Genomic DNA, 21984 nt, shown 5'->3' on the forward strand with positions numbered 1-21984 from the left:
GCTTCAGACTCTGTGCTATTGACACGTCCACCCAATGGGGAATTGGAAATAGTGATGCACTAATACTTTCAGTGCCAACCATGAGAACTCCCCATGTGCCAGGGTGCACAGAGATCTATACAGCACCAGAGGATATATTTCTCCACTACCCGCAGTTTCCTCTGGATCAGTGCTCTTGAGGGACGTTACCACACCAGAAGAAGATATTACTTTGGCATCCCAGGAACCATTCCGCTTACAGCCATCAGGCAGGATTGCCCTGGTGCTGATGGCTTTGTCATTACAGCAGGAGCAGTTTTTGGGTTCGGACAAATCCAGTGAACCAGTCTTTCCTTCACCTCCACAGTGAGAACCAAACCCAGACAGGCGATGCAGGACTTATGGTCACTACCCATATGAACATGATCTCCCTAGGGACTGATGGTTCCACATGCTATGGGCCTGCAATCAAACTCCTCTTTCTGGCCCTATTTGGGACCATGGGATCTCTGTATGGATGTCTGGGATCCACACAGGTGACTTTCCACTCTTCTCCCTTGCGCCAACAACCGGTTCCATTGGTGCATGAGGACGACGACGATGTTGAACCGTAACCACAGATGACAGGAATCTCCTGTTCTTCCCCCGATGAGGCAGTCTCTCCTTCCTCATCCCCACCAAATTATGACAGGCAATACCAGCACGTACTTTGAAGAATGGCTAGTGATGTCCAGATATCTCTGGAGGAAGTCCAAGACCCACACCACCGACGGTTGGACGTTCTGCATCCAGTTTACAAGGTCTTATTGGAATTGGCAAGATTGGTCTGGACACCCCAGTGTTCTTCACACCCACACATAAGACGGCTCAGAAACGCTGTTTTGTTCCAGCGAAGGGAGCTGAATTCCTGTTCTCCTACCTTGCTCCCAACTCCCTGGTGGTACGTTCCTTAGCGGCCTGTAACAGGTCTCAATACTGAAGGATCACCCCATCAGAAAAGGGCTCCAAGAAATTGGACTTCTGGGGAGAGAGATCTTTTCTCTGGGTTTGCAGTTCCGCATTGCCAATTACCATGACCGTGACCCATTCCCAGTCTGTGTTTAGGAACAATTTTTGACATTTTAGTCAAGACCTGCTCGCCTTCTCTGATGCCACCTGCCTCTCCTTCTGTCACCTTGGGAGGCCATCTCATTCTGTTTGCCCCCAACTGGGAGTTTATTGTTATAAATGGCTGGGGCTTGGAGATTATACATTAGGGATAGTCCATAGAGTTCATCTCCTTCCCTTCCCCATTGCCCTTCATGGACCACTCTCATGAGGCAATTCTTCCACAAGAAGCGGAGTCCCTGTTACACTGAGGGGGACTAGATCCTCAGTATCAAGGAAGAGGGTTTTGTTTTTTAAAAACAAAAAAGACTGGGGATGGAGACCCATTCAGGATCTTTGGCAACTCCCGATCTTCGTTTGGAAGATGAAATTCAGGATGGTCATATTGGCATCAATAATCCCCTCTCTTCAAGAAGGGATGTGGTTTGTGGCTCTCTATGTGAAGGATGCATATTTTCATATACATTCATACACCCCCCACGGGAGGTTCCTACAGTTTATCATGGGCCAGGTGCACTTCCAATTCCAGGTCCTCACCTTTGGACTAGCAACAGCACCCAGAGAGTTTACAAAAGTTTTCTCTGTGGTGGTGGGCCAGATGAGAAATCAGGGCCACAGTTTTTCCATATCTCGACAGCTAGCTCCTTGTAGGTCACTCTTGACAGGAGGTCAGGTTGGCTATTCAGTACCTCATTCAAAGCCTCACAGCCCTGAAGGTTTGCGTGAACAGAGAAAAGTCTATTTTATCTCTCCCCCTCCCCACCCCCCTCGACAAACTTGATCGGGGCAGTGTTGGGCTCTGTTTACGTAAGAGCCTTGCTCTCTGCAGAAAGGTTTCAGATGATGCACAACCTAATTTCTTTGATTTTCTGCAGAACAAGGACTACAGTGCTGGTGCCTATTGCTGCTAGGTTGTATGGCAATGTACTTATGTAACATCCTTTGCCAGGCTTCATCTATGTTTCCTGTAGGCCTAGCTCAGTTTGGTCTACTCACCTAACAAAGACCACATCAACTCCAGGATGACTGTCTCCCCTTGCTCCTAGTGCCATTATTGTAACAGATGTGGTCCCTTCTGGTGTGGAGCCTTCTGGCCCCACTGCACAAGTCATGTGGACCAGACAGGAGGCCAGACTACATATCAACATCCTGGAGCAGTGGGCAGTTCGCCTTGTGTGCAAGGCCTTCCTTCCACTCATTCGCTCCGTCTACATTCCAGTAGTGTCGGACAATATCACCACCATGGTCTACATAAACAAACTAGGATAAGTGAGAGCTCTCTCACTTTGTCTGGAGATAGTCAGGCTTTGGAGCTTGTGCATCAGGCACATCACCACCATCCAGGCAGCATGCTTCTCTGGTATCCACAACTCCTTAGCAGGCATCTTTACCCCAGGCATTTCCCAGCAGGCCAAAAATGGGAAGTCTGTGACTCTGGTCTGACAGACATCTTCATGCTTTGGGGCACATCTCTATGGGACCTTTCTGCATAACAAACAAGAAACTACCCCTATATTATTTCAGGTTTCAGAGTAGCAGCTGTGTTAGTCTGTATTTGCAAAAAGTACTCCTTTTCTTTTTATATTATTTCAGAGGAACCACAGGTCATGACTCCCAAGGTGACATGCTTCTACTGTCATGGACGAGCGGTTTTGTGGATGAGCGTTTCCTCCCATCCCCGTTTCCATAAGTGCTGAGAAAGATACGTTACAAAAGGGCTAGTGTCATTCTCCTAGTGCTCTACTGGCCCAAGCGATTTTGGTTCCCAAAGCTTCTCAGTGTCTCCAGTCAAGATCCACCCCTTCCCAGAATTCCTGATGCAGGACAAGGGAAGGTTCAGTCACCCCAACCAGGGTTGTCTCCACTTCACAGCCTGGTGTTTGGATGGGTGTCAGAGGTAGATCGCTCTTATTCGGCTGCAGTCCAGGCTATGCTTTCGCAGAGTTAGGAAAGAATGGACCAGATCCTGTTATCTGGCTAAATGGAAACACTTGTCAACTTGGGTGCAGCACAATCAGTCTCTCCCAGTCCCTTTAAGCGTCGTCCTGATCATTCTGGATTACCTCTTGTCTCTTTAAAAAAAAAAAAAAAATCTGTTCTCTTGATCAGCTCATTACAGATCAACCTAGCAGTCATTAGTAGCTTTTTCTCCCCAATAGACAGTCTGTCTTTACCCAGCCAGCTATGATATGGTTCATGAAGGGTTTCATCAGTGCTTCTCCACCAGTCACTAAACCCACTCTGCTATAGGGTCTGAACCTCATGATGTCAAAGCTTATTAGACCTCCATTTGAACCCGTAGCAACATGTTCCATGTCCTGTCTATCCATGGAAGTGGCATTTCTAGTTGCCATTACTTCAGGAAGGTCAGTGAACTGGGAGCCATTATGGTGGACACTCCTCTCCACCCCTCCCCCCCCATGATGTTTCACAGGGACAAAGTGTTCCTTCACCCTAAATTTCTCCCCAAGGTCGTTTCCAGATTCCACCTTAACCAGCGTATTCACTTACCTGTCCTTTTTATGAAATGCCATGCTTCTCCTGAAGAGAAGACTTCACTCCCTTGACATCAGGAGTGTCCTTGCCTTTTACCTGTAAAGAAATAATTCCATCAGAAAATCTCCAAGATAGTTTGTTGTGATAACAGAGAGATCCTGTGGTCAGTATCTTCTTAAAGAATTGCTAAGTGTTTTTATGGCTGAATTAAGAAATGCTATAGACTAACTCGCATCCCACCTTCTGTCACTAACAGCCCATTCCACAAGAGTGCAGGCCAGCACAGTAGCATCCCTGCAGGAGGTCCCAGTGCACGACATGCAGATCAGCCCCTAGAGCTCCATAGACACGTTTGCTAGACATTATGCACTAGTCTAAGCCTCTGCTGCGGAGCTGCATGCATCTTTGTTGCAGGCTTCTTCACACCCACTTGTGATCTGGTAATTGCTTGTGAATCTCCCACATGTGGAATACACATAGGGACCAGCACTCAAAGAAAAAGTGGAGGTTACTTAAACAGGAGTTCTTTGAGATGTGTGGTCCCTATCAGTATTCCATTACATACCCTCTGTCCCCTATGCTGTAGATCTGCTTAGATTTGTGGTAAGAGGAAGAACTGAGAGGGCGTCAATCTACGCTGCTTCTTATACCCTCTCTTGGGAGTAAGAGGATGTGTGGGCCAAATCTCTGGATTCAGGTGAATGGCGCTTATGCGTACCATGTGCGGAATACGGGTAGGGACCACGCATCTCAGAGAACCTCCTGTTAGTCAGTAACCTCCACTTCAGATCCTCTATGCAGTTTGTAGAGGAAAGCCGGTCTTCTGCTTGACATGACCACTATTGCTGCAATAAGCACTGTGGTTAGTGCTGTCAGTGCCCTCTTATACCTCAAGAGATGTTTACTGGGATACTGTAAAATACTTGCATTCCATGTTTTGGATTACGTTAAAGTGAATTTTTTTATACTGGAGCAAAAGTAAAAACAACAAATAAAACAAATACACGGAATAATTAATGAAAAGACATATCAAGTGGGGTCCAGCAGGGATCAGTTCTGGGTCCAGTTCTGTTCAATGTATTCATCAATGATTTAATGGCAGAGAGAGTACACTTATAAAATTTGTGAATAATACCAAGCTGGGAGGGGCTGCAAGTACTTTGGAGGATAGGATTAAAATTCAAAATGATCTGGACGAACTGTAGAATTGGTCTGAAGAAAATAAGATGAAATTCAGTAAGGACAAAGGCAAAGTACTTCATTTAGGAAGGAACAATCGGTTGCACTAATACAAAATTGGAAATGATTGCCTAGGAAGGAGTACTGCAGAAAGGGATCTGGGAGTCATAGTGGATCACAAGCTAAATATGAGCCAACATTGTAACTGTTGCGAAAAAAAAGGCAAATATTTTTCTGCAGTGTATTATCAGGAATGTCATAAGCAAGACACAAGAAGTAATTCTTTCGCTCTACTCCGTGCTGATTAGGCCTCAACTGGAGTGTTGTGTCCAGTTCTGGATGCCACATTTCCGGAATGATATGGACAAATTGGAGAAAGTCCAAAGAAGAGAAACAAAAATTAAAGGTCTAGAAAACATGACCTGTGAGGGAAGATTGTTCTCTTTAACCTTTGAGGATAGGACAAGAAGCAATGGGCTTAAATTACAGCAAGGGTGGTTTAGGTTAGACATTAGGAAAAACTTCCTGTCAGGGTAGTTAAGCACTGGCATAAATTGCCTAGGGAGGTTGTGGAACCTGCGTCATTGGAGATTCTTTTTAAAGAGCAGGTTAGACAAACACCTGTCGGGGTGGCCGAGATCAGCGGTCCCCAAACTATGGGGCACACACCCCTAGAGGGGCACAGAGGAACATTTGGGGGAGTGTGGCAGGGCCTAGGCCAGCCCCCAAGGGGTGGGAGAGGGAGTGCCACTCAGCCCCACTTTTCCCCCAGCTCTGGCCCAAGCCGCAACTGTAGCTTGGGCCCTGGGCATCACACTCCTCAGCTTCCAGCTGCAGTCCCACTCCCTGGCCTGACTGCAGCATTAGCCACGGCTTCTGACCACGATTTCTGGTGGGAGTGCGGACAGGTTCCTTTATGGATAAGCGTGGGGGAGTGATGGAAGAAGTTTGGGGACCACTGGTCTAGATATTACTTAGTCCTGCCTTGAGTGCAGGAGACTGGACTAGAAGACCTCTCAAGGTCCCTTCCACTTCTGATTCTATATGACCAGCCATTTTCCATGTCCACTTTGATATTATTTTAGATATTTGTGCTTGGGTAAAAAGTTTTCACAAGTCCTAGTTTTCCTAGTTCTATCATATATTCAGTTGTCTTGTGTTGGTTACTTCAGTCTGTTGCTGTTGAAATGATTGTCACAAGCAGAGCGAAGTAGGAGGGAAGACTACTAACCATTCCAGATTTACTCAACTAATTAACAAATGAGGCAAAAAATTCTGAGAAACAAGTAAAGGATAAATTGAGGTTCTTAAAGATTACTCACTATGAAAATCCATCTTAATTATCTGGTGAGAATGTTCTGAGTTTACTAAATCTTTTTTTAATTCACCATTGCTGCCAAGAAATTTTAAAACCTCATGACTTTGCTATATGTTTGAAGTGCTGGCTCCAGTAGTGGGAGCAAAAGTTAGCTAATAAGCATTCACAAAAAGAAAAGGAGTACTTGTGGCACCTTAGAGACTAAAATATTTATTTGAGCATAAGCTTTCGTGAGCTACTGCTCACTTCATCCGATGCATCCAATGAAGTGAGCTATAGCTCACAAAAGCTTATGCTCAAATAAATTTGTTAGTCTCTAAGGTGCCACAAGTACTCTTCTTTTTGCGAATACAGACTAACACGGCTGCTACTCTGAAACCTGTAATAGCATTCAGTAATTACAATAACGAATTAAACAAGGCAAATTCATGTTGACTTTTATGCTGCAAAAAGAATAAAATATAAGTGCTAAACTGAACAGAATAAGCCAATAGGACTGAAATTTTATTTCCAAGATTTGAACAGAGAATTGCAAACCGTGAAGAGAGAACCAAAATTTGAACTACATAATTACTTTAGGTTTACTTATGTTCAGAATGCAAGTGTAGAACTGGTTTTTCAGTAAGTTTGTGGGTGTGCACTTTCCACTCTGACTTGTGGCTGCACAAATGTTCAATTTAATGCAGCAGTGCATGCGCAAAATAGTCATATGCTTGCACATTCCAACAGACTTACAGAAAATCATTCTGTAATAGTACAAATGACTGCAAGAAAAATAACTACTTTTGTTGTACTTGTTTTATGCCAGCAGCAATGACTTTATTTAGCATGTGCTCTCCGTTTGTTTTGCAGAGCTTTTCGTGGTAAGCATATCACGCTGGTGGTTCGTTTTCCAAACCAAGGTCGGCAAGTAGAAGACTTGGATATTTGGTCTCACACTAATGACACAATTGGTTCTGTACGGCGTTGTATTCTGAATCGTATTAAAGCCAACAGTGCACATACAAAAGTAGAACTGTTCATTGGTGGTGAGCTGATAGATCCCGCAGATGATAGGAAGTTAATTGGACAATTAAATCTTAAAGATAAAACGGTGAGTGCTATTACTTTAGTCAATGAGTTAATATTACTCCACTTCTATAATTATTGTTGGGAAATGAGAGCAGGAATATCATTATTAGAAATGTGAGAGGCAAGTAATATCTTTAATTGGATCAACTTCTGTTGAGAGAGACAAGTTTTCGAGCTTCCACGGAGCTCTTCTTCAGATTTGGGAAAAGTACTCCAGAATTCAGACTTATTATAATTATTATTGTAAGCCATAATGTAATTATGGATTATTGCAAAAATCTATAACCCACTGTTCCTCCAAAGCCCCCCAGCTTTCCGCACACCAATGACTGGAAAGGTATTAACAGGCCACTTAACCTTGAGTGGTCCCTTGAAATGTGTTGCTACTTATGCTAAACAACGTGTTCCACGTTGTATTTTTAGCTGTGAGAGTCTAGAGTACATTTCCCAGACCTGAAGAATAGCTCTCTGTAAGTTTGAACGCTTTTCTCTCTCACCAACAGAAGACCCAACAGATAGTGTCTCTAATATCGTGGGACAAACACTATTACTGCAATATTGCATACTTTTTCAAATGATCCATTCAACTTAGTGAAATGTTGTTAGTAGCTACTACTGTAAGATGTTCTAAAGTTTATAGTTTTCATATGTGATACTTATTAAAATATATTAATCTTCTACAAATTTATTTTTCAGCTAATTACAGCCAAGCTTACGCAAATAAGTTCCAATATGCCTTCAAGCCCTGATAGTTCTTCTGACTCTTCAACTGGTTCTCCGGGCAACCATGGCAATCACTATAGTGATGGTCCAAACCCAGAAGTTGAAAGCTGTTTGCCTGGAGTGGTAAGTATATGTATTGGTCCAAAATTCTTATGCAGTTAAAAAATGACACATTGTAAATATTAGCACAAATTGTTTCAGTTGCTGAAAAAGCATGACAAATTTTTATTTTTGTTTTAGATCATGTCACTGCATCCTAGATACATCTCGTTTCTTTGGCAAGTTGCAGACTTGGGCAGTAGCCTAAATATGCCACCTCTTAGAGATGGAGCACGTGTCCTTATGAAACTTATGCCACCAGGTCAGAATATAATTTTAATCTCTTTATATTTTGAGGTTATATCTCATCCATTTTCTGGAAATGGAATATTTATCATGAAATCCTTCCTCCTAATTTAGTGTATTGTAGTCATGATTGTTCATTTATTTCCTGTATTGCTATATCTTGTCCATAATATAAAGTTAAATATTTAAAGAGTTTTTTAGCTGTCAGTGCCTGTTTATCTTTGAAAATGGGGAAAGGTGTTAAAATTGAAACTATTTTGTAACACTTACTACTGTATAGGAGGAGTTTCTAAGTGCTTTTGGTAATAAATATAACACAGTAAACTGTGAAGAATCTGAATTTGTATGAGTTACAATTCCTGCATCTTTTCTTATCTGATGTCCTTTGAAGTTTCTCAAATTGATGGGTATTAATTATTAATTGTCTATTTGTGACTTGTTTTTAAGTAACTATGGCAGTAATGTTCAGAGGTTGTGTTTTTATTGCAGATAACACTACAGTAGAGAAACTAAGAGCTATTTGCTTAGACCATGCAAAACTTGGTGAAAGCAGCCTTAGTCCATCCCTTGACTCTCTTTTCTTTGGCCCTTCTGCCTCACAAGTGCTATATCTAACGGAGGTTTGTAATGTTTTTCTTTAAAAATAAAAACCCAAACTTTTTTTATTATATTTTAAAACTCTTTTTGGCAGTAAGGTTACATTTTCTATGGTGGAGTTGAAGAACAGGATCAAATTCTGGTGTAAAACTAAAGATTCAAAATACCTATCAAAGCAGCAAAGTGTGAGAGGTGTGCATGGGGAGAAATATCAAAGCATTGTATAAAATGTACTTCTGTGTACTTCCATTTTTTTGGTGTATGTGTTTAGAAAAAGTGTATCTTGTGTGTTTGCTAATGTTTTATTTCCTTCTTGCAGGTAGTCTATGCCTTGTTAATGCCTGCCAGTGCACCTCTGGGAGAAGATGCCAGTGACTTCCAATATAACTTCTTAAAAAGTGGTGGTTTGCCTCTTGTATTGAGCATGTTGACTAGAAATAATTTCCTGCCAAATGCAGATATGGAAACTAGAAGGGGAGCCTACCTTAATGCTCTAAAAATAGCCAAATTGTTGCTAACAGCAATTGGCTTTGGCCATGTTCGAGCTGTGGCAGAAGCTTGTCAGCCAGTTGTAGAGGGCACAAGTCCAGTCTCACCGGTAATGTACATTTCTTTTTGAGGTTTTAAAAAACAAGTCAGTCTTTTATAGAAACACTAATATGCAGTAATTTACATTCAGGTCTACAAAGATGCCTTCCTATAATAATACCACTTTTACTTATTTTTCTGTGTTGGATGTATATTTCAACTGTATGATTAATAAGAAATTAATACTTATTTTTAAATGTCTGAGATGGTAAAAGGTTCTGCCTCACCAATTCCTAGCACCTCCATTGTTGCAAGTTCAGTTCCTTTCTGACTCTGGAAAGTAACAGAATTCCTGAAAGAACAGCTCTTCCAGTACTGTTCCAGCTTGTCTCAGTAGGTATTTGCTGCTCTGATCCTTCATTTATGTGTATTTGTGAGTTCAAATGACTGTCCAAGTGAATTTCACTCTTGGTGCATATACATCCTGTGCATGTAAGATCAGATTCTTCTGGCAAGATGGGGCTGCACCTGCATCCTTATGTCTATCACATTCCCCACCAGAGGGCATAAAGGGCCCAATGGGTTAACCACCTCTGTTCCTTTTTACCACCCTTGACAGCAGGACTGAACCCCAGTCTCTGCTTACTCTGCACATTGTGATGTCTTGTTAGGCTGGTTAATAGTAGTTAATATAACTAATGTAAATAATAGGGTGGGGGTTTTTTTGGGCAAATAAGTAAGTGTGTGTGAGTGTGTGTGTGTGTGTGTGTGTGTATGTGTATGTGTATGTGTATGTGTATGTGTATATTAGGGGATACATCTGGTACAAGGACCCTTGCCTCTATAGTTGGGATTATATGACTGGGTTGCCTGCAGTAGCAGGAGATAAGGATCAGTAATCCTGGAGGTCCTTTCCAGTCCTCCTGTTAGGTTGGTGGAGGAACCCACTTCATGTGTGAAGTACCTGTTGCTGCATCATTGCCTACTAAAACACTGGTGGTGTGCTGCATACAGCTGGGGAACTAATCTTAGCCACTTTCAAACACAAGGGCATTGGGTCACCCCAGGAAGTTCAACTTCACATTATGTTGTGGGGCTCAAAGCCATACATCTTCATGCACAGCATTTCTACTCGTTATCCAAGTGATAATGGACAACACCATAGCCATGCATTATGTGAAGATAAGGAGGAGTACAATCATCTCTGATCTGCAAAGAAGCCATTTGTGTCTGGAGTGGACATTTGTCATCAAATCAGACTATCTTCCAGTGGTTCTGCATTTTCCAGGCTTGCAAAATGCTCTGGCAAATTGAGATGGCAGATAATTCTCAGACAGAAACTAGTGGACTGTAAGGGTATGTCTACACAGCATTTTGGACTGAGCAGGAGAGTGCCTCCCAGTCAGTCAGCAGACTTAGGTCAGCGGGGGTGACACTGGTGCTCTAAAATTAACTGTATAAACAGTGCTTTGAAGTTGCAGTTTGGACTGAAGCTTGGGCTTTGAGAGCTAGGTTCCTTCTCTGAGCACAGTAGCCACAGCTTAGCCCAGACAATTCTGGTACTTGGATCTGGTGAACCTGTCAACTCATCCTTCAGTCACGCTACCTGTTCTACCTGACATGGTTTTGCACGCAGAGGTCCTATCTGATACTCAGAGCCAGTAAAATTACATCTGAATTTGTCACTGGTGTCACCACTGCTGGAATGCTGTATCTGGTTCTGGTGTCCACAGTTCAAGAAGGATATTAATTTGGAGAGGGTTCAGGAAAGAGCCATAAGAATGAAGAACAAATATTTGATGATGGGTTTTTCAGTTTAGTAGACAAAGGTATAATGGGGTTCTCTGACTGGAAGTTGAAACTAGACAAATTTAGACTGGAAATAAGGTGTGAATTTTTAACAGTGACAGTTATTAACCATTGGAACAACTTACTACGGTTGTGGTAGATTCTCCACCACTGACAATTTTTGAATCAAGATTAGATGTTTTTCTAAAATAAATATGCTGTAGTTCAAACAGGAGGTATGTTGGGCAGTTCTATGTTCTGTTATACAGGAGTTCAGGCTCCTTTTTGACCTTATAGACTATGAATGCAGGAGCATACGTTTTAAGATGGGGTTACTCTCAGGACTCCTTCCAAATTCCTGTTTTAAGAATTTTGTGTGAACCAGTTTATTCATATCCCATTTTTTCTTCAAGCCTGACTCCCCCTCATGGGAAGCTAAACGTGTCACAGTTGATGAAGTAAGGGCACTGTTTTCTTACGTTTACAGGTCAAAAAGCCTTCAGGAACATACCTAAACTTCATGGCCTTTGCAGAGAGGTGTGTGTGTGTCAGACAATATCCTCTCTGAACTTATCTTAGTCTTCAGCTGTATAAGGACATGTTATTAGTTAGTCAGGTTAAATCCACCTAATTGTAGTAGAGCTTGGGCAGCCTTTGCTGCCTGTTGGAAGAATTTTCCTGTTTCTGAAATCTGTAGGGCAGCTATGTGGCACTTGATCCACACCTTTACAAGACATGTTCTTTGACGGTGGCTTCCAGATAGGATGCCTGCTTTGGTGTGATTGTCTTGCAGTCATTGTTTAAGTGATTCCTATTTCCAATCTCCAAACAAATGTATATCTGCTTGTTGTGCACTGCGACAGGGTAGACTAGGTCAGAGGTCCCCTGCTGGAATCCATGCAGTTGTGCCTCACCCTGCCCCAGAAAAGAGCAGAGGAGAAGTCCTCCAGGCGGTCTAGAGTGGCTGAAGAGAAGCAACCAGAGGAACTCCTGGAGCTGACAGTGAGGTGCCAGAAGTGCCCTATAAAAAGGAGCAGCAGAGGCAGATCAGTCAGTTGCTGCCTGGATCTTGAAGCAGGAGGACTGGATGCCTGGCTGGCTGGAAGAGCAGCAGGACCTTGGGCAGGTCAATGCAGGGAGGTTGAGTCCAGAACTTAGCCAGACCAGGGGCAAGGGTAGTGTGATGGGCCCTCCTAATTTGGCTGAAGATTGAGCCCAGGCAAGGGCTGCAAAAAGGATACCAAGGGTACCTTGAGGGTACCAAGATGGGTCCCTGTTGGTCTGTTAAAAAAGGCAGTTTGTCTGGGGCAGAATCCTTGGTGCTATGGCCCCATACCAGGACCGTGAGAAAGAACTAGAGACTGTATTCCTCAGAAGGGGGGACAGTGTGAGAGACTTGGCCAGAGGGCTGAGTTGCTGAAGACCTGTCAAATAGCCATCAGCCGGGAGACGCTTGCAAGAGACGGGTGCTACCTGTTGTAAGAACTGAAAGAAAAGCAGGCTCACACCTGACCAGAAAGGGAGTGCCTGTGAGAGGTGGGTGCTGCCCTGGGGGAAAAACAGCCTGAGTGATTGTAGGCACATATCAGCCAGAGACGAGTGCTCATGAGAGGCAGATACTGATGCTGTTACTTTACTGACACTTACATGCACCAACAGTGTAATCCAAATGGACAATTACTTTAGAAAGAATGTTTACAGTAACCGTTCTTCAAAATGTGTTGTCCACATGGGTTCAATGACGCATCCTCCTTCCCTGCTTCTGTATAGTCCTACTCCTCTGGGATATAGTGTTGGTAAAGGACAGAGATGTGGTTGGCCCACTCTTCCCTTTATGATGTCAGGTATAGGTGCTGCCCAAACAGATGCTGCTGGCGAGAAAAATCTGCTCTCCCATTCATGGGGCGCATGCACACCAAAAGTGAAATCTATGTGGTTTCAAAGAACCACCATTATTGTAAGGTAAGTAATTGTTCTTTCCCTTTTTGTCTTTGAAGTTCTTTTGAAAGTAATTCATGTGTTTTTCATGCATTCACTTGGGCTACTTTAACTAGTGTATTGGAAACATGGGGTTTTGGGGCGGGGGGGCTTAGGCGATATCTTTAACGCTGTTTGTGGGTGGTGGGGGCTTCAATCCTTTGGCACTGTGCCATTTGCCTTTGGGTCTCTGGTTCATACATCTGTACTGCTTTAGTGCTGAGCACCCTACGCACTTTGAAGCTTCAGCCTTCCAACACACAGTATCAGTAGTGTTTCAAGGTTCTGTGTCTTGATATGGAACAGTTCTTTGGAAGAATTTTTTTAATGTTTCTCTCTGCTTGACTTTGCTAGCTAGTCTTTGTGGGGTTTGAAGGGCGTCTTCTCTATCCTTGTCTGAGACAAACAACTCATTAGTTTTAAATGTATGCAGTGTGATCATACTATGTCTGACAGATACCAGGACAGGTACTGAGAGTTCCCAGAAAGTGAAAGACCCTATGTGGGCGAGCTCGAACTGAGGCTCACAAAGCAAAGTGAAACCCTCCACCTCGATACCTATTTAGCTGAAAAGAACCTCTGCACCAAGCGGTGCAGTGATGCCACCTGCAGTACCTATGCCACACAGCTCAAAACCCTCAGCACTGGTGGCTACAACTCACACTCCCATGCTGCCAGCAATGCTGACCTCTGTACCAAAGCTCACGGTTTCACAACTATTCCTGAGACATGCAGACCTGCTAGTCTCCTCAACACCTGACTCTTGGCTGATCAGAAACACCACATTGGAAGGGATCCAAGGATCAGTCCATGCCACTATTAGTGTGTAGTAGTCAATATCTTCATGTTCCAGGACATGATCCAGGATGCTGTAAATGTAGTGGAAAGTAGTTGCCAGAGCCAGCAGGGACCATACAATAGAGGGAGTCTCATGACCTCAGCAGTTTTCCTCGTACTATATTCGAACTTAGTGGTCACGAGGCAGTCTCCAGTGCAGTTTTCTCTGTCTCTTTCTATAGGAGATTTCCAAAACAGTCACATTGTTTTCTCCATGCATTTTACAAATCATTGTTAGATTTAGTATCAAGAGAAAAATCCAGGTTTTCTGTGCTACTTTTCCTATCTCCCTGTAAGGGGTGCCCAGACTCCCATCTTTTATAATTTTGTGTTTGGGATGCCCACCTTTTGAATACTTTTGCCTTAATTTTCACTTTTGATGTATTTGGGTTTCTTCTGGAGATTTCTGTCTAGATAAAATGTCCTCTCCTCTCCCTCCCCCCAAATTTTCTTATTCATGTTTTTAAAGTATGTTATTGTTCACTATAAGACACTGCTTCTAGTTGCTGCGGTTTTTGTAACATTTTTCTTTTAGAAATACTACTCAGGTTTTCCAGCCTTAGCAAAAATCTAGGAAAGAAAATTATGTACTTGTAATGCTTGTTCCTTGATTATGTCTGTCTGGATTCTCACTTTTGCACCTACCACCTTTCAGAGCGTGAGAAGCTACATCTGTTTGTTTGGTTTTTTTTACCATTCTGTGGAATGTTTTTTGTTTTTTGACTGTTAAATTCTTATGCAGAAACAAACTTACTTTGGGGCATTGGAGGGTGTACACTAGATCCAATCAACTGGAATGTGTTTGTGAAGAACCTCTTCTAAAAGCTAAGAGGATCAAAAACTTCTGAGGAAGTTTTTCCCAAGTCACATGTTAAAAGCACGGACCCAGGAATTGGAAAACAGTAAAGAGAATTCAGAGAACTCCTAAAGACCATTCTCTTGTACTTCTGACTCAAGTTTTACATCAGTTTTAATAATGTCCAAACAGCGAATTTATATTTTTAAAAGAAAATTAATTAAGGTGTACTTTTCTGGACACTTTCTGGAGAGCAATATCTAGCTGAAGAATGACACCATTAAGGACACCAGCTATTTACAGTCCAATGGCATCCCATAAACCTGTTCCTTTCCTGTCTCAAAAGATGGGGTTGGATGTGGGGGGAAGAGGGAACTGTCAGTTGAAAATTTTATTCAAATGTCAAAAGAATGAAAACTAGTTTCAGGTATTCTATACCTATTTATGATTCTCCATGCCAGTATGTTTATAGTTTTACAGTTACATTTTCCCATTTTTGTAATGTTTTAAGAAGCTATTTGGACTTTATCCAAAACTTGAGTTTGGAATACCAGTTTTAACAACAAAATATCAAATTCATGAATGTGTGTATTGAAAGGTTGGCTAGTATTTGAGTATCAAAAATGAGTATCTTTTTTTTGCATGTGTATTATATTTAAATATAATACATCTTCTTCCACTCGTCTCCTCTCCCCATACTTATCAGATAATTTCTAGTTTCATACTTTAGGGTTTTCAATAATTTTTTTAATGTAAATAATAAAAATAACTTATTCCAGATAAACCAGGCTACCCATGACCAGGCAGTGGTGCTGCAAACTGCCCTACAGAACATTCCCAATCCAACTTCAGAGTGCATGCTACGAAATGTAGCAATACGTCTTGCCCAGCAAATATCTGATGAGGTTAGTATATTCTTTCCTGTAAAATCTAAGTTTTCTATACTAGAGTTTCATTTTATTTCATCGTATTCTTAGATTTCCTTTCATATAGGAAAATGGTAGATTTCCTTAAATTCAAAATACAGTTAGGATACTTTGCATACTTTTTATTTTTTTAACACTTAAAATATTAAATGAATTATTTCTTTACAAAATTATTTACGTATTTTTCATGTGGTTACTTGGGAAAACCAATATGTGTAATGGAGTTCAGATGGTATTAGCTAAGTGAACTATGTAAGGTTCTGCACATCTATATTAAAGGGTTCTGATACTGAGAGACCAGAACTCAGTTGGTATGGTATTGTTGCAGATTTTAAAAGTAAACTTAGCATAATTTTTCTTGAGGTAATCGATATATTTGAAGAATAACCAGAGAAATATTTTTAACAAGAAAATATTGTTACTAATATTATAGTCTTTTTTTTTATTCTTATGTTTGTCTTTGGTAATATGCTTTTTAGAGAGTAGTAGGAAAAATGGAGAGAAAAAGGTTAAATATTTTATTAAAGATGACCTGAAATGCCTTTTAATACAAAAAATTCAACTGTTGAGGTCTCAAATTATTAACAGAATATATATATGTATGTATGTTTGTATGTTTAAACTACATAATTGAAAATTGGATCACCTGGGCGGAGGAAAAGTGAACAGCTTTGCTCACAAATGGATTATCCATCTAAACGATGTGACTTACTCTTATTGGATTTATGCAATGTTGGGTGAGATAATGTCTTAAGAAGAGCACTGTGTAAGCTGGAAAGTTTGTCTCTGTCACCAGCAGAAGATAGTCTAGTAAAAGATGGTATCTCACCCATGTTGTCTCAGTTATTAGATTTAGAATTTTTAGTAATTCATTTAATACATTGTGGCCTGTCAGGTAAAAGGAAAGGAGAACTTGTGGCAACTTAGAGACTAACAAATTTATTTGAGCATAAGCTTTCATGAGCTACAGCTCACTTCATCGGATGCATTGTAGCTCACGAAAGCTTATGCTCAAATAAATTTTAGTCTCTAAGGTGCCACAAGTACTCCTTTTCTTTTTGCGACTACAGACTAACACAGCTGCTACTCTGAAACCTATCAGGTAAAAGGGTGGCCAAAGGAAAAATTACAACTTCCTTTCCAGATGATTGGTGCTGCATCAGCTTCCAAAGTGGAAGCAATGCTGACTTGGACTTCAGGACCTTTATAGGAAATAATGTCCTCATATTACCTCAGAACATTGCTGAGATATCCAAAAGTGTAGAAACCCTCCATGACCATTTTAACAATATGAAATGTACAGTGTCTGCCACAAGTAAAAACAGACACAGGCTTGAGAAAAAGAGGTTGATGGAACTGGACACCAAAACAGGATCCCTAGTTTTCATCATTGCTACCATTGATGGAGCTGCATCAGTTGTGAATTTTGTATATGAAGTTGCCAGTGTAGAGACACTGCTTTAGACATAGATTTTTCCATAGAAGAAATAGATCTTGGAGGGAGGGCAGGATATGAATTGTTAATTTTATGTGCTGTGTGTGAATGAAGTTTTAACAAAAATATTAAAAGCAGAACACTAGCAAGAAAGATCAAAGGAACGAGACTCAGATTACACAGCATCAGTGCTAAAATGTAGTCTCTATTTGCAAAAATGAAGAAAACTGCTGAAGAGCTAAATCTGAAGTATAATCTGGTTTATCCTGCAATATTTTTCTTGTATGTTTTGGTGGCCAATGATTTGTTTTTCTTCAGCAGAATTTTTTTGTTTGCTTGTTTTTTATTTAATTTTGAGACATTTGATGCAGCCTGTGAGGGAAGAATAGAGCAAGAGTTGAAGGGCATTAAAAAAATCTACATATTTGTTAATGATCATACTTCAAGTTTTTAATTAACTTTTCTCCAGACTAAATTAACAAACCTATTTTTGTTTTCTTAATGTGTGAAAGTTCTTATTGAGATGCTTCTGATGCAAGGTGAATCAGTTGGTGGAGAGACTGGTGAAGAGCCTACTTTCTGTTCTAGCTATTGCCATTTCCATAGCCATAGTGTAGGTTCATGTAGGATTAAAAGTTCATGATGGAACCAGTTTTATTAAGCTTTTTATGTTCTCAGTGTTTAATAAATCTGAGTATTGGAAGATATATGTTGACAGAAAAAAAGGTGACTAGATACCTGCCTCCTCAAAGGATTTTGGAAGTTTTCCCCTATTAGAGGGATGTATGCTTCCTGAACAATGTTACCTTGAATATGAACTCCTGAAATTTCGATGAAAGCTTGTTGCAAACTAGGAGAAGTTACGATTGTGGTATTTAAATTTTTTGTAATGTTTTAGGTGTTTGTACTACCAAAATTTGATGTATATGAATCAATACAGTGCTTTATTTAAAAGTTACTAAAAGTAAAGCAACAGAAAACTTATAGCTTACCTTTACCAAATATGTATTTATAGTAATTAATTTGAAATACACATTCTGTTAACTACTTGGGATCTTGCAGATGGTTTTATGTATTAACAATTTTCCCCTTTAGCCTTGGATTTATTTTACTGTTCCAAAAAGGCCTATTGGAATTATTTTATGTGTTTATAGCTCCCATCAATGAAATATAATATAAGGGCTCCGAAAGGTACTGTGTAACTCAACTAATCATAGAGTTGGCTTTAGTATGAGAACTACTGTTTTGTTTAAAGTGCTATAAAAATTTGGAACTTAACTTGACTGTCATATTTCATGCTTACATCATAGTAGAGAGAAATGTCTTATTACACCATAGCTGAAATGCATGACTTTTCATTAGGACCGAAGTTGGATTTTATCCTTATCTGCTTATTATTGTAAAATAGATAAATTGGGTGGGGAGAGTCAGATTTTGGACCTGTAAACCTTGACATTGTCACTTTAAGACTGACTTTTTTTCAGTTACTTAAAATATAAAATTGCAAGAATTCTGACTTTCATGTTTGAGAGTATAATTTGCTTTCTTCCTCTTCATTATATAAGGGTGTACAGTTAATGTTAAACAGAATACTATTTTTAGTGTCTAAAAAGAGGAGTCAGAGACCAGGATTTTAAAAAATGTCTCTCAAGATAGGCAGCTTTGAAGCTTCTGTATTCTCAACACCTTGGAAAGCCAGGCCACTTACTTAGATGCCAGTGTCTGGACCTGCAAGGCTAGCTTGAGGCATAGGATTTTGTTGGTTTTTTTTTTTTTTTTTTTTTAAAGCTTGGGGTATATAATTTGCTATGAATATTCTCAAATATCATATCCTCCAGCTTTCAAAAAATACATTAGGTGTTCTTATAAGGAGATTATGGCATATAAAACCAAGTTTACATTCTATGATGTAAATGTGGTCAAGGGGAGGAAGGAGATGCAGTACTCCTCAAAACTAAAATGTTGTCCTTAACTCTTACTTTTTGCTAATTCTCCTTCCTGAAGGAGAATGTTAAGGACTTGTGTTTGTGTATGAGGTGGGGGGGGGGAGGAAAGATGTAATATTTCTCTCTGGTTGCATATTTTAAATTAATCACACTTTTATAAAGCATGTTGGAAAACCAACAACTCTTTTGCAGCAATTAGTCACTGATAAAAACAGGATGCTAAAGTTTAAAAAATTTAGTATATAAACTAGGAACTATGCCCCAAAACTGTTGAATTCTAGTAATTCATTCATAAAACAAGACTCAGATAACCTTTGCAGGTGTTCGGCTCTGTGATAAACTTTGTATGGCCTACGTGTAGCAAAATTCCTTTTGAAAATTAATTAGGGGTTTGGGTGAACTCTTCTGTGCTTGGATAGCAGCTAACATGCAATATCTTGATTATTTTTCTTTATCAAAATTAGTTATGCCATTTTATAGGACAATTGCTTTCCAAATCATAGCTGTTTTGGAGTTGAGAGCTAAGCAAACAAATCCAGTAAATGTATATTTTATGTATACTTCTCTAATGAAAAATGGCTGAGCAGATTATTTTCAATATTGTTTTTAAAAAACCTAATTTTAATCTTTTTGCCAAATTTTGGCCAGGATCAAATATTTTTGTCACTTACCTAATATCAGTTTATAATACTTGTATCTCACTAACTATAATGGCGTGAAGGAAGACCCTGAGACACTACCTAATACACACATTTGGCTTTCATGAGCATTGCTAAGATGAAACTGAAGTGTAAAATGCTAAATGAAGGCACAAGCCTTTCTAAGTTATAGCATCATCTTTTTTTTGTTTTGTTTCAATATAAAATGTCTTAAAGTAGTGTAAAGATTCTATTTTTACAAGGTTAGTTGCCTTAATGGTGTAGAGTCCATTTTAATATTACTAGCAACTGTATTTTAATGTTGCCGTGGTTTGTTTATTTCTTTGTCTCCAGGCTTCAAAATACATCCCTGATATCTGTGTTATTAGAGCAGTACAAAAAATTGTCTGGGCATCAGGGTGTGGGTCAGTACAGCTGGTGTTCAGCTCAAATGAGGAAATTAGTAAAATTTATGAAAAGGTAAGAATTCTTAAGCAACTTCTTTTTCTATTTAATTATTTGGTCAGCTATAAAAAGGACAGTGTCAAGCAATTTAGGCTCAAAATGTGACTTATCTTCAAATAGTTATATTCTTGTTGGTAATATACTTTGGATTCTAATGTAGGGTCACAATTGTGATACTGTAGTTAAGATTGAGATGGCATTTTCATGCCATGTACCTATTTTCAATTATTTGGGGGCTGAAATTTCTTAAACTTGAAGTCACATTTTTTCTGTTGTATCAAAATGTGAAATAAGCATTTGTTACGTGCTAAATTTTTCAGGTGTACTTTTTTGTAATTTAGATAATTCAAATGCTTTAGTCTTTAAAGCTCAGACTAGCCACTTATGGAATGAAAAATGTTGTTGGCTTGCCTTTTTTGGAAGAAATTTGATTTTGAAATTGACACTGAAGCATTGGTAAAACTGAGTGATAGCATGTATAGCTGTTTATTTTCCTTAATTGCTTATGCACATACTTGGAGTGTAAAATATCAGATCTTTGCATACACAAGATTTAAGGGATGGGTTAGACCAATCTGAGTTGGAGATATTTCTGGTTATCATGCAAAATGTTTATACTGTCTCAAGCTTTTGGATCTTTTTTCCCCTTGGTATACACTGCTCAGAATCTTGTTCTTGTAAAAGTAACCTTCAGCTTATCAACGGTGGCTTATAAAATTTTAAAAGTAACGATATAACCAACTTCTAGAATTGTATTGTAAATACATGTGTATCGTTGGATGATGTAGTTGAGGAAGTTGCTGAATTCGGGAAAGAGCAAGTTCTGTTTCTCTCACATGTCTCTTCACTATCTCCTCTGAATTTTCAAAGTTATTAAGTCTGGCACTGCTAATTACTTAGCTAAGTAAAGGAAGAAGGAATTTGGTGGGATGCTTTTATTCTTTGTATACTAGACCTTTTGCTTAAATTTTTGATTTACAGAAAAATAGGTTTACTTCCAGAAAAAGCAGCTTCTCATTTAGCTAGCTTAGTAGCCCTAGCACTCCTGATTGCCTAGGTATCCTTTTCAGTTTCTCACAAAATGAGTTCCTCACTAAGAAGAATAATATCCTCCCTTTATTTGAAGTTTGCTAATGGGGCTAAATTCTGGCTAAGCTAGTGTGGTAGTAGAGAAGCAGAAGTTTCTCTCAATGTTTCTTCACTTGCTACCCATATCACAAAAAAAGTGTGTGGGGCGGAAGCAAAATCCATATGCAGGTGTGCGGAAGGGGGCAGGCTAGGGCAGAACTACTTGAAGTCTTGGCTCCTTGTCCCCTTTTCTGCCAACACTTTAGCCAATACAGCTGCCCTGGCATACTGGAGAGCCTCTGCTGTGCTATAGACCTGTCACAGTTTACCTCCTCCTTAGACTAACAAGGAAACCAGGTGGGAGGGTAGCAGTGCAACAATGTGCTGCTGTTTATTGTGGCAACGCCACAATGAATCTTGACTCTCTCTCTCTCTATTGTACTGTATGTTTCAGGCTTTACAATTTGTATTTGTAAACTGTATATTTAAAGATTGAATGGAAAACATTAGGCAGTGAGTATGTATCTTAAATAGGAATGTATATGGCCACAGAAATAACTAGAGAGAAACTATAGTTGGACAAATGATGATGAGAATTATACACAAGATGAGGAGAATGTTTCCTACACGTTAATTTTAAATGCCGTTTAACTTTGCTTCAGGAATTTCTCACATTTGTTTTAGATCCTCACTCAGTTTTCACTTGGGGTGAAAATCACCCGTCTGAGAAGGCTAACACAAGACACTCTACCCTTCTCTTCTTCC

General features: G+C 40.0%; 1 protein-coding gene across 10 annotated transcripts in view; it reads left to right on the top strand.

Annotated features, from left to right (window-relative positions):
* Positions 1–21984, top strand: part of USP9X (ubiquitin specific peptidase 9 X-linked) — a 200162-nt gene that overhangs the window by 116096 nt on the left and 62082 nt on the right. For 7 of the 10 annotated variants that reach the window (XM_043505905.1, XM_038384263.2, XM_038384284.2 and 4 more), the window contains 7 exons: positions 6932–7172; positions 7847–7996; positions 8114–8234; positions 8708–8838; positions 9135–9413; positions 15521–15646; positions 20041–20166. In XM_043505905.1, the coding sequence (XP_043361840.1) occupies positions 6932–7172; positions 7847–7996; positions 8114–8234; positions 8708–8838; positions 9135–9413; positions 15521–15646; positions 20041–20166 (1174 nt within the window). The remainder of the gene's footprint in view (positions 1–6931; positions 7173–7846; positions 7997–8113; positions 8235–8707; positions 8839–9134; positions 9414–15520; positions 15647–20040; positions 20167–21984) is intronic. The other 3 variants (XM_038384295.2, XM_043505910.1, XM_043505918.1) reach the window with 1 other exon arrangement.

The sequence above is a fragment of the Dermochelys coriacea genome, chromosome 1 (genome assembly GCF_009764565.3).
Source record: "Dermochelys coriacea isolate rDerCor1 chromosome 1, rDerCor1.pri.v4, whole genome shotgun sequence".
NCBI lineage: Eukaryota > Metazoa > Chordata > Testudines > Dermochelyidae > Dermochelys > Dermochelys coriacea.